The sequence below is a fragment of the Mus caroli genome, unplaced genomic scaffold (assembly GCF_978045245.1).
Source record: "Mus caroli unplaced genomic scaffold, Mus_caroli_1 scaffold_18, whole genome shotgun sequence".
Taxonomy (NCBI): domain Eukaryota; kingdom Metazoa; phylum Chordata; class Mammalia; order Rodentia; family Muridae; genus Mus; species Mus caroli.
This window is the reverse complement of record NW_028227273.1, coordinates 59,718,232-59,729,001: the sequence shown is the minus strand read 5'-3', so window position 1 is coordinate 59,729,001 and position 10,770 is coordinate 59,718,232. Positions and strand designations below refer to the sequence as shown.

The 10,770-nt window shown below is 58.7% G+C and overlaps 3 protein-coding genes across 7 annotated transcripts; all 3 read right to left on the bottom strand.

The window, feature by feature from the left end:
• Positions 1-205: 205 nt before the first annotated feature.
• Ring1 (ring finger protein 1) lies at positions 206-3,783 on the bottom strand. The gene is made up of 7 exons (XM_021186225.2): positions 3,645-3,783; positions 3,421-3,552; positions 2,413-2,573; positions 2,094-2,309; positions 1,408-1,797; positions 800-1,073; positions 206-605 (listed from the first exon to the last, which is right to left on the bottom strand). The coding sequence occupies exons 2-7, from the start codon at positions 3,496-3,498 to the stop codon at positions 504-506; spliced, it is 1,221 nt and encodes a 406-aa protein (XP_021041884.2). The 5' UTR covers positions 3,499-3,552; positions 3,645-3,783; the 3' UTR covers positions 206-503.
• Positions 3,784-5,165: 1,382 nt separating this feature from the next.
• Positions 5,166-7,197, bottom strand: Hsd17b8 (hydroxysteroid 17-beta dehydrogenase 8). 4 transcript variants are annotated; one of them, XM_021149030.3, is made up of 9 exons: positions 7,095-7,181; positions 6,737-6,954; positions 6,539-6,655; positions 6,336-6,428; positions 6,149-6,234; positions 5,986-6,070; positions 5,802-5,844; positions 5,530-5,604; positions 5,166-5,358 (listed from the first exon to the last, which is right to left on the bottom strand). In XM_021149030.3, the coding sequence occupies exons 1-9, from the start codon at positions 7,159-7,161 to the stop codon at positions 5,342-5,344; spliced, it is 801 nt and encodes a 266-aa protein (XP_021004689.1). In that variant the 5' UTR covers positions 7,162-7,181; the 3' UTR covers positions 5,166-5,341. The 4 variants fall into 4 exon arrangements, with proteins under 4 accessions (XP_021004689.1, XP_085689248.1, XP_085689247.1 ...); XM_085833122.1 differs by having other exon boundaries at positions 5,986-6,234; positions 7,116-7,197; XM_085833121.1 differs by having other exon boundaries at positions 5,986-6,234; positions 7,095-7,183.
• Positions 7,198-7,385: 188 nt separating this feature from the next.
• Slc39a7 (solute carrier family 39 member 7) lies at positions 7,386-10,735 on the bottom strand. Of its 2 annotated transcripts, none has more exons than XM_021185696.2 (7): positions 10,182-10,735; positions 9,632-9,784; positions 9,477-9,530; positions 9,181-9,363; positions 8,938-9,075; positions 8,605-8,801; positions 7,386-8,179 (listed from the first exon to the last, which is right to left on the bottom strand). In XM_021185696.2, the coding sequence occupies exons 1-7, from the start codon at positions 10,231-10,233 to the stop codon at positions 7,907-7,909; spliced, it is 1,050 nt and encodes a 349-aa protein (XP_021041355.2). In that variant the 5' UTR covers positions 10,234-10,735; the 3' UTR covers positions 7,386-7,906. The 2 variants fall into 2 exon arrangements, with proteins under 2 accessions (XP_021041355.2, XP_021041354.2); XM_021185695.3 differs by having other exon boundaries at positions 9,632-9,800; positions 9,890-10,732.
• Between the last annotated feature and the right edge of the window lie 35 nt (positions 10,736-10,770).

Below are 10,770 nucleotides of genomic sequence, written 5' to 3'. Positions count from 1 at the left end.
CAGTCAGTGTACCACGTGTTCCTGGAAACTGCAGAGGTCAGAAAAGGGCACCCAAAGCCCTGGCACTGGAGTTACAGATGGTGGCAAGCTACCGTGTGGATGCTAGGAATCAAATGGGTCCTCTGCATGAGAGGCCAGTGCTCTTAGCCACTGGGCCATCTCTCCAGCCCCCTCCCCCTGAGAGACACACACAAAGAACTGCAGGTTTCAAAGAAGAAATAAGCAAATTTGTTGTTGGGAGGAGGGCAGGGAGGGGATCTTGTCCACCCTGCCCTTCACCAGCAGGGTGGGAAGCTAGGGTCCATAGAAAAGGCAGTAGTGGGTACAGGGCCCGTGCTGTCCAATATAGACTAATTCAATATAGATACTTTGTATAAAAGCCGTTTGTCCTCCTTTGTCCTCTTGCTGTCTGGCTGGGGGGCTTTGGGAGATGAAGCTGGCAGGCTGAGCTGGGACACAGAGACACCCTGTGGTCCCCATCTTCCGGCTGTCCCCTTGGGACGTCATTTTGGGTCCTTCGTGGGGGCATAGCAGAGCTCTAAGGGCCTGGACACCTTCCAGAACTTCTCGTTCACAAGCTCCAAGGTCAGTGAGCCGTTCAGTGTCTAGGGAGGGGGAGAGAGAGGCAGGGGGAGGGAAGTTAAAAGAGGAAACGGACAAGAGGAAAAGGGAGTGCGGAGAGGAAGGGATAAAAAAATATCCTGAAAACCAGAGGGGGTGTGGCCCAACAGGAGCCCCTGGAGAGGGACAGAGCAGGGGTCACCACCCTGGCTCTCTGTTACCATCAGCAGATGCTCACCGTGAACGCCCCGCCCCCAGGAGCGATGTAGATGGTGTACTGCTTTTCGCTGACACCTTCCAGGCTGGGCAGCGCAGGTTCCTCAGGACCTTCGCCTCCTCCGGCAACCCCTCTCTCCCCACCACCCCCATCAGGTCCGCCTGTGTCCGAAGCACCCCCACCAGGCCCTCGAGGCTCTTCGGATTCCTGCTGCTGCCTCCTCTCCAGAGCAATGCGCAGGGCCAGGTACTTGGAGAGATGATCCACTGTGGCATTCCCAGTAGTCTTCACGTACCTGGGGGTGGAGGGGGCAAGAGTCCCTGAGTGCACAGCCTTCTCCAAAAGTTCTGGCTGGGGGCGGCACTCAGGTACCCCAGGCTAGCCTCTACCTTGCTATGTAGCTGAAGATGACCTTCGACTTCTCATACCACTGCCTCTGGGATGACAGGTGTACACTACCACCCTTGGCTTATATGTTGCTGGGGAGCAAACTCAGGGACTCATGCATGCATGCTTGACAGACACCCTACTGACTGAACTACACCCCCAGGCCCGAAGCCCCCTTCTGACACAGATTTCTGAGCTCGAGTTTCCAGGTCGTCTGGCTTTGCAAAGGCAGGGCTCCTCACCGAGTCTGGCAGTACTCTCCTTTCTCCACAAGCAGGGGATGGGGCCGGAACACAAGCTCAATCTCTCCACCGGGCTCTGGAGGACTGGGGGCCCCAGGAGGGCTTGGGGGGCCCAGGGTTCCCCCTCCCAGGGTGCCGCCCCGGTCACCAGAGTCTTCGGAACCGGCACCCCCGCAAGCCCCACCAGCAGCCCCTCCCCCTGTCCCTACACTGCTGCCCCCTGCACCAGCTCCGCGGGGTCGCTTGGGAGCAGGGCCAGGAGCAGAGTCTGGGGCGGAGTCAGAGCTTACATCCTCTCCATCCCCTTCTCCCTCCCCAGGTTCTCCTTCCCCCCCACTCATTGTGGCGGTCTGATCAGATCCAGGTATCGGCCGCCTCACACGCTGGGCCCTGCAGAAACAAACACTCCAGGTTACAAAGAGCAGGATTCAAGCCCTTAGTGTAAAACTTCAGGGGGATCCCCCCCAGGCCGTGGAGGCCCTACTAGTGAGGCTTCCTGCTTCTATCTGATGGCTGGAGACACAGGCCTAAAGAGGGCTGGCAGAGGTTAGCTTGTTTGAGAACAGACACTTGCCCTCAAATCCCAACATCAGCTGCACGGTCACCACCTGGCAGCTTGAATGCAGACTATCAGGCCGGTACTCCAGACAAGACCCATGGGTAATAAGGTCTCTGGTTCTCCACACCTGTGCATGGCCTGCATCCGGAGCCCCTCCTCGATACTGGAGCTCAGCGCCTGCTGGTTGTGCAGGCGGCTGAGGCGGATGAGCACCCGGTCCTGATGGGCCTCATACTCCTCCCGGCTAGGGTAGATTTTGGAGATCAGGGCGTCGAAGTTGGGGTCCGGCCGTAGGGACCGCTTGGATACCAGCTTTTTCCGGCAGGTAGGGCACTCCTTGTTCCTGGGTGTGGGAGGAAGGGAGCTCTGTAGGGCCAGCTCCCATCATGGATGCCATGCCCAGGCTGACCCGCCTGGCCCCATGGCAGACATGTCCCTCCTGTTACCCGCTCCGCAGGGCGGTGACGATGCAGTCCGAGCAGAACCTATGCAGGCACTCCTTGGTGGTCATTGTGTTCTTCAGCATGTCCAGGCAGATGGGACACATGAGCTCCGAATGCAGTGACCGAGGGGAAACCGCAATCTCTGTACCATCCATGATGGCTTCCTGGGTCATCAGAAGGTGGCAGTGGGTTGGGGGAAGGGGACTTTAGAGGCAAGCTTTGAGAAAGGTAAGAACCTGGACAGCCATGCTGACCAAACTGATGGGAATTCTGGGGTGGAGGAGACCAATGACTTGGAAATGACCAGAACAGAAGGGATGAGGGCCCATTTACAAGGAGTTTTGAAACAGAAGGGCCAGGGTTTGTTGAGAGGACTAGGGTTGGGAATGGCACAGATCTATGGGTTGGGATATTTATGCTACAGACGTCTTCATTTTTTGTTCGCTGTTTTCAAGACAGGGTCTCCATATGCATGTATTCCTGGCAGGCCTCTAACCAGGCTGACCTCAAACTTAAGAGATCCACCTGTCCTGGCTTCAGGAATGCTGGGGTTAAAGGACTTCGCCATCACATCCGGCCTCAACAGGCTTTCTTAAAACTCTAAAGAGCAAGACTTCCTAGACTAGAAGTTCAGGGTGCCTGTCAAACAGATTCCGACGTCGTCCCAGCGCACGTGAGTCAGAAAACTGGAGAGGGAATTATATTTAAGCTCGCAGGATGAATATATGTGTACATTGACATGTGGCTGTTGAGATGGGTCAGGGCCGGGACGGTAAGTTCTGGCGTCTGTTTACCGTGCTTCAATTAAGTGATTGAGTGGTCAGTGATATCTGCTGTACCTCTCTGCTATGGCCACTTTGAGGGGTTAAATCGGATCAAACGAGGTAGGTGTTTTAGTGCTTTGAGAAGATAAAAGGTGATTCAAAGACAGAGTCGGGCCAAGAGTAGTGTGGCGGGGGAGGGAGAGGGCTGGTGGGAGAGGGTAAGCTGGGGCTGGAAGATCCCTGTCACCTGCGGGGTCCGGTGCAGCTCATAGAGACTCAGTTCCCACGTTTTGCTGGCATTCTGTGCATTCGCCGGCGTCGTCATGGTGACGGGGCACAGACCTCCCCCCTCTCCAAGCAGGGCTCCGCTGAGAGAGGTCTGCGGAAAGGGGTGGGGGGGAGACGCTGTCGGGGCCGCCCCTCTGCAGACCCCGCCCCCTGACCCTGGGCGTGCGCCCCGCGGCCCCTCACCCAGCTCCGGCCTTCGCGCTGCCCTGCTGCGGGCCTCTCCCCGGGGACCCCGGGGCTCCGCTGCCCTGGTCCGCTCGGTCCGCAGCTGCCACTCACGCCGCAACCCTTGCTGCCACCGCCGCCGCCGCCATGGCCCGGGCGCCGAGGCTCAACGTCACTTCCGCCCTCCCTGTATCCCACCCCGCGACGGAGACGTCACCGCCCTCGCGCGCCACGCGCGCCGTGGAACCGGGTTCCCCCTCCCCCGCCGGGCGCGCGGTGAGCCGGCCCGGTGGGTGCTGGTGCATGTGGAGAGCCCGAGGGCGGAGGATCTCCTCCGTGGCGCTGATCCCCAACTTTTCTCAAGCCGGGCCTGGAACCCCGGAAAGCCGGCCGCAGCTGCACCTCTGCTGCTGGGTGCGCGCCCTGAGATCCTAGGGCTGCGGCGGGGTCCCGGGTGTCCGGGGACCGTCCCGCGCTCCGCCCGGCCTCTCCCCCTCGAGGTTTGGGGGCGGCGGCTCGGGACGTCCAGACGCAACTCTCGGCCGGAGCCAGAGACTCGAGAATTGCGTTTGGACAATCAGGAGCCGCGGCCCGGGACGGGGAGAGAAGCGCACCGGAGGCACCGGTGATGGAGACGCCGCGCGGAAGCGGGGACACCAGATGGGGCGGGCCTCTGGGGGAAGTCGGGGAGCACACGAGTGAATGTCTGGCGTGGGAAAGTAGTCAGAGCCACTCCGGAACTCGGAGTGAAGGAAGCGGACGAGGAAAGAGAAGGGGAAGGAGCAGGGCCATACCGGTTGAGAGCCGGTTCAGAGTCGGGAATAAGGGGCACAGAGGAAGAGACCGTGATGGGTATTCGTCCCCCCCGCCAGCCTGTGCAGCGGCTGCCAGGGGGTGTCCTATCTCTGGGACAAGTTAGCAGTGGGTCCCCTCGCCCCCCAACCCAGTTACCCCCTACTTCCCTGTTCTCTCCTTCAGTCCGTGGCCAGTCCTTATGTGGGCACCAGAGTCGATTAGCAAGGACCCCCTCCCCTTCCTCCTCCTCCCAGCCCCCTCCTTCTGCTCTCCTCCAGCCCCTTTCATCTGTTAGTCCATTCCCCTAATCCTGGCCCCCTCCCCTAATCCCCCCCCCATCCGACCCCAGGCCGGCTGCAGCTATTGTAAGGTGGAGAGAAGGGAGGGGAAAAGAGAAAGGAGGGGTGGGGGAGGGCCACCTGTTCCAAGACCCCCTTCCAAGGCCAGACTGGACACCAGGATGGGGCCAAGAACAAATCACCCTTGGGGTCCATAAGGAACTCGGGGAATGGGGGTGGGTGACTGGTGCTGCAGAACCAATGAGAGGGGGTGGAGGCAGAATCCCCTCCCTCTGAAAAGACCCAGAGTGTCACGCATACACAGTGACATACACTCTTTCCTCTCACACCCGGCGGCGGGGGTTGCCCTGGGAGACCAGGCAGTGAAAGGGAACAATCCCTGGAAAGGGGAGAGAGGGGGAGGTGGGGAAGGGTCTGAGGGCTTGGACACAAGAAGAACCGGAGGTGGCAGGGAAGAGGATTTGGAATTTATTAGGGTCACAAGCACCCCTGCCTTCCATATTCAGCATGCCTGAGCCACACACTGCCATCTCTTTTGTAGCCTGGGAACTTAGCGTCCTCATCAGCAGGAGGGCCAGGCAGTGGTGGGGGAGTGAGCAGAGTCCGGCTTCCATCAGGCAGTTACATGAAAAGACCTCCTGAGAGGGGCAGAGGCATCGGGACAGGTGCATGGGTGGGGATGTAGGCACCCACTTCTGTCCCTGGTCTAAAGAAGGGATCTCTGCTCCGCAGGCTGCAGGGTCCCCCTCACTTTCTTATTACAACCTGGGTTCTGTTTTCCCGTCCTCCTCCCCATGAAGGCCTCATACCACTGACTTCCACGGAGGCCCCTGTGATGTATCCGCTGTCTTCAGATGCCAAGAATGCAACCACATCTGCCACATCTGTGGGGATGGTGGGTGACGGGCAGTCTTACTTCCTTAGATACAGATTGGCTATCCCCTCTACCTTACCCCTCCCCCCCAAAAAAAAACCCTAAACCTATACCAATCATTAATCTCTGTGCGACCTTTTCAATACTATTACAGAATTAAGGCTCTGTTCAAGCCCCCACCAGACCCTTTTTGCAATCCATGCTCACCCTCAGGGTCCCCCATGTGTCCCAACGGAATCATTGCAGTTACCTGTAAGGAAACACTCACGTGGGTAGAAGTTTCTTTTATGGGCTCCCCACCCTTATTTTTTCATCCCTCATTATGTACACATCTGTGCCCAGCAATCTCCCTCAGAGACCTCTGACAGACTGCCCTCCACCCACAGCCTACCTTGTCCTTCACTTTCTCTGGCATTTTCTGGGTCATGGGCGTTGCAATGAACCCTGGGAGGACTGAGTTACATCGGATTCCATGTCTGTGAGAGGAAGAATGGATGCTGACCCCGGGAAGGACACTGACTTCTTCCCTTAGCAAGGTCCCCAGTCTGACCCACCGTCCAAGCTCCCGGGCCGCAGTCTGGGTGAGCCCAATCACTCCTGCTTTGGACGACGCATAATTTGTTTGTCCGATATTCCCCACCTACAGTGAGTCAGAGACCCAGAGTAAGTCAGGAGTCGTCTACAGGGGAGCCGCTTCCCAGCGCCCACGTGGCTAGCTGGCCTGGCCCAACTCATCCTGACCTTTCCAATGATGCTACTAATGTTGATGATGGAGCCACGAACGCCACTGGACACTAAAGCCTGGGCTGCAGCCTGAGTGACTAGGAAGGTGCCCTGGCACGAGAGGGTAACAAGGTTGGCAAGATCAGCTGCGGTGGCAGCCTTCCTCCAAGTACTTCCGCAGGCTGGGGGCGGGCACAAGTCACAGGCTTAGAGATCTCCACCTTGAGGTTGACAGCTATGACTCTGTCCCAGTCTTCTTCTGACATGTGGAGCAGAAACTCATCTCGTGTGATGCCCGCACAGGACACAACGACAGATGGCGGGCGAGAAAAGCAGGCCTATGTGAGGGAGGGGGGAGGCTAACACCAAAGACCACAAAGGACCGGGCTGAGGGGTGTGTGGCGCGGCGTCCGGTTCACCTGCACTTGCTCCAGCAGGCGTCTGGCTGCGGGGCCCTGAGACACATCCGCTTGGAAGGCAGCGTGCTTGCCGCGCGGCGTCCCGTCCTCGCTCCCCGGGCTTCCCAGCAGCCGCACCGTGTCCTGTGCCGCGGCCCCGTCCAGGTCGCAGGCGGCCACGGCGGCGCCCTCTGCCGCTAGGCGCACGCTGATCGCACGGCCGATGCCGCTACCGGCACCTGAGATGGGAGTCCGCGGAAGCGGGAGAAGACGGGAGGAGGTCAGAGGTCACGGGGCGCAAAGTTACTGAAACTCAGACAACAGGGCCAGGGACTCTAGGGGTGGCTCTCGCTGACATGGCCCGGGCACCCCAACCCACCCTGAGAGGGAACCCCTGAACCTGTGACCAGGGCCAGCGCAGAGCGGAGCCGGAGCTGAGACGCCATGGCGGCTGTGGGTGGGCGTGCCCTGAGCCCAGGCCAATCTGAGCACGCCGGGGGCGTGGCTAGGCCCGGTACAGACCCAATAGAAACCACACTAGTCATAGGCCTTTGGCAGCCACCAGCGCGACCTCCCAACACGGGGGCGTGACCATCCACCACTACTTAGGGACCCAGGGAGTCCAGGAGCCAAGGGGCCCAGTTCCCCACAAAAAGACAAAGGCTGCATGTGGGGCAGAGATCCAAGGTCTTTTATTCCTGGTCACCGTTCCTCCGCACCCATTCAAACAGTGGTATAAAATGAGTAGAGACAAAAATCAGGCTGAGACATCTTCCCAAGGAGCCCCCCTCCCCCTTCAAATCAGGACACACGATTGATGTCTACCCCAGTCCTTCTGCCAGGTCTTCCCTGAAGCCATCACTAACTAGTTCAGAGGGAGATGGGCCTTGGAGGGACCCCTGTGGCACGCTGGTGCTGAGAAATCGTAGACTAGGGACCATCGGGTAGGCTACCGTCTTCCCAGTCTTCTTCATGGTCCCATTGATTTTTCCAAAAGCAACAACACTGCTGGGCAGTCTCCCACTCTGTGGTCCTTCTGGCCTCTCATGCTCCATATGATCCTCATACCTCTAAGGCCTCAAACAGAGGTTCTGCTAATCTCCAAGGCTGACACTCCTTCTGGCATTAGCACTGGCCAGGACTCCCAAGTGCCTTTATTAGGAGTTAGGGGAGGACAGGTCACCCCAGCCCTCACTCAAGATGGGCGATCAGTACCATCATGGCAACACCCCCCAGCAGCCCCAGCACCTCCAGCAGTGACTGCAGTGGAGATGCCTCTCTCAATAGCTCAGGCAGCACAGACACTGTTGCTACATAGATAAATCCACCTGCAGTGAATGGCAGGACCCAGCCGGGACCTGCACCACCTGCCACGGCACTGTCCACTGCCCCTCCCTCGGTGAGAAGGGCACAGGCTGTGCCTGCCAATGCTCCAATTGCAGTCACGAGTTGCAGACGCATCGCCTGGTGAGCAGAAAAGAGAAAGACATGAACATGACCATCGACAGCTAAAGTTAGGTGGGACCAGTGTTAGGGAAGGAGGGGCTGGGGAGAAGGATTCAAAGGTGGTGTGCTGCACAAGCACGAGGACAGGAATCTGGATCCCAGGCACCAGTACCAGGAAGCAGTCAGACAGCTGTCTGGGCTGCCTGGGGCTCCCTCTGCCTCAGGACCACACCTAAGGCCCACAGCCCCCCAAACAGCCAGGTTGAGGAGGGAGTACTAGAACAAACATCTCCTGAGAGCCTTAAGCCATCAAAGAGGACTATACACAGGTGAGGACTGCAGTGTAAAACAGAGTCAGAGGTAAAGGCACAACTTTCCCTGACTCTTAACGGCTCACTGTAGTGTAGCTTGTTAGGAACCAAGGATGGGCAGTCGGCACCAACCTGCTTCTTGCTGCAGCCAGACTGGACCAGGATGGCAAAATCCCCGACCTCATGAGGCACTTCGTGCAGCAGGACTGTCATTGTGGTCAGGATCCCTAGCCCTCGGCCCCCACGAAAGGAAGCACCAATGGCCAGACCGTCTGTGAAGTTGTGTGCCAAGTCAGCAGCCAGATTCAGGTACCCAGACACACGCAGGTCTTTTTGCAAAGAGACAAGACAAAAATGACTGAGAGTGTCCATCAAGCAGGTTCACATTTGGCCCCCTCGCCCCCATTTCCTAGACTCCCACCGTCACCCACACACCCACAGCCAACCTATCAGCTCATCCCTTACCCGAGCCTGCTTTTTCTTCTTCAGGGCTCTGAGGTTTCACCGGGCCATCTCTGGGCCCCGTGTTTCCTCCTCTCCTTTTCCGCAAGCCGCCCACTTCCTTCTCCTCCTCTGCGCTGGGCTTTTCCTTTGAAGAGCACTCTGAGGGGGGCAGGAGTTGATCAGAGTGGGGAACAGAGCTTTCGCATGTGTCCTGCTCCACAAGGTGACCCTGAGTGTGTTACAGAGCAGTCAACGCGGGCTCACCGTGTCTATCTCCATGCGCGTGGCTGTGTCCATGGGTGTGACTGTCTCCATGCGCATGCCTGTCTCCGTGTCCGTGACTGTGTCCGTGTCCTCCTTTCACGTGTCTCACAAATTTCTCCACCACGAGGAAGGCGACAATCCCACTGAGAACCCACAGCCCCACAGAGAGAATGGGGCCCTGGCCTGGAACGGAGGCAGTAAAGCATGAAGGGAGACGCAGACTCAAGTGTAAGAGGCGAAGCACGGGAATGGAGAGGTTGCCCTTTCCCAGCACGCCAGTCCCTGGTTTTTCTCACCACTGTGGGAGTGTCCGTGTCCAGGCTGCTCCGGAGCGTGGTGAGAATGAGGTTCTGCGGGAAGTAGGAGAAAAGGCTTGATGAGGGAATACCTGGCTCAGGGGATTAGAACAAAACCGCTTAAGCCTTTGAGGCGGAGCCCACAAGTTACTTACCCAAGGCATGCGGGATGAGGTGGAGGAACGCATCACCCAGGAGCCCCCCGGAAGCAAAACTGAGCAGGATCTGGAGCAGAGAGCGGTGCCTGGGAGAGTTAGATTCCACTGGGATGAGGAACAGCACGAAGAACGGAGCTGCGGAGATCAGCACTGTGGCCCCCAGGGCCTGGTGGAGAAGCACAATCAGAAGGCAAATATGGAGCTTCCCACCGATTAAGAACCAGTCCCTCTTCCCCACATCCCCTGGCGACTCACGTAGGCCCAGAGGGTGACAGTGTCCAGGTGGTGTTTGATGCCTGGAGGCCCAGCCTCCCTAGAAGTCCCATGGCTATGTTCACGATGGGCATGTCCATGTCCTCCGTGGTGGAGGCTATCGTGGGAGTGGCCATGACTATGACCATGGTGCAATTCCTCACGTGAGTGTCCATGGTCGTGGCTGTGGGCATGCCCATGCCAGATGCTTTCATGAGTGTGGCCGTGGCCATGGTGGAAATCTTCATGCGAGTGCCCGTGGCTGTGGCCATGGTGGAAATCTTCATGTGAGTGCCCGTGACTGTGGCCATGGAAGTCCTCTTCCACATCTTTGTGCAGGTCACCATGCCCCTCGTGTCCGGCCACCAGCAGCCCCAAAGCCGCCCAGGTCAGCAGTCCCACAGCCACCCAGTGGGGGGCTAGCAGGCCCGTGGCCATCACGCTGACCAGAGGAACAGAGACGACTCGACTTGACTCTCAATCTACCTATTCGGGATCCGCGTCCCTTGAAGCCCTTCCTCTATACTACTTGCTCCGCTCTTACATTGTCCCTAAGGCCGGTCCACCTCATCTCCAACACCCTTCCTGGATGCAGCACCCCCCACCCCCCGACACCGCTCTAGCCTTTGATCAGCAACTTTACGGTCTCTCTGGGCCCGCGTCTCTATGGCCCACTGGTTGGGGTAAAGGCCTGGAAAGCGCCGTAAGGGAGCAGCAGGGAGCTCTCACCCGCTCCGGGATCCTCTCGGTTCTCGGTTTGCTGGGACGTGGCACTCACGCCTCGAGCTCCCGCGAGATCCGGAAGCTCCCTTTCTTGCCTGCGCCCCGATACCTTTACCAACATGGCGGCGCCCCGCGCGGCCACGGCGTCAGGGCGCATGCGC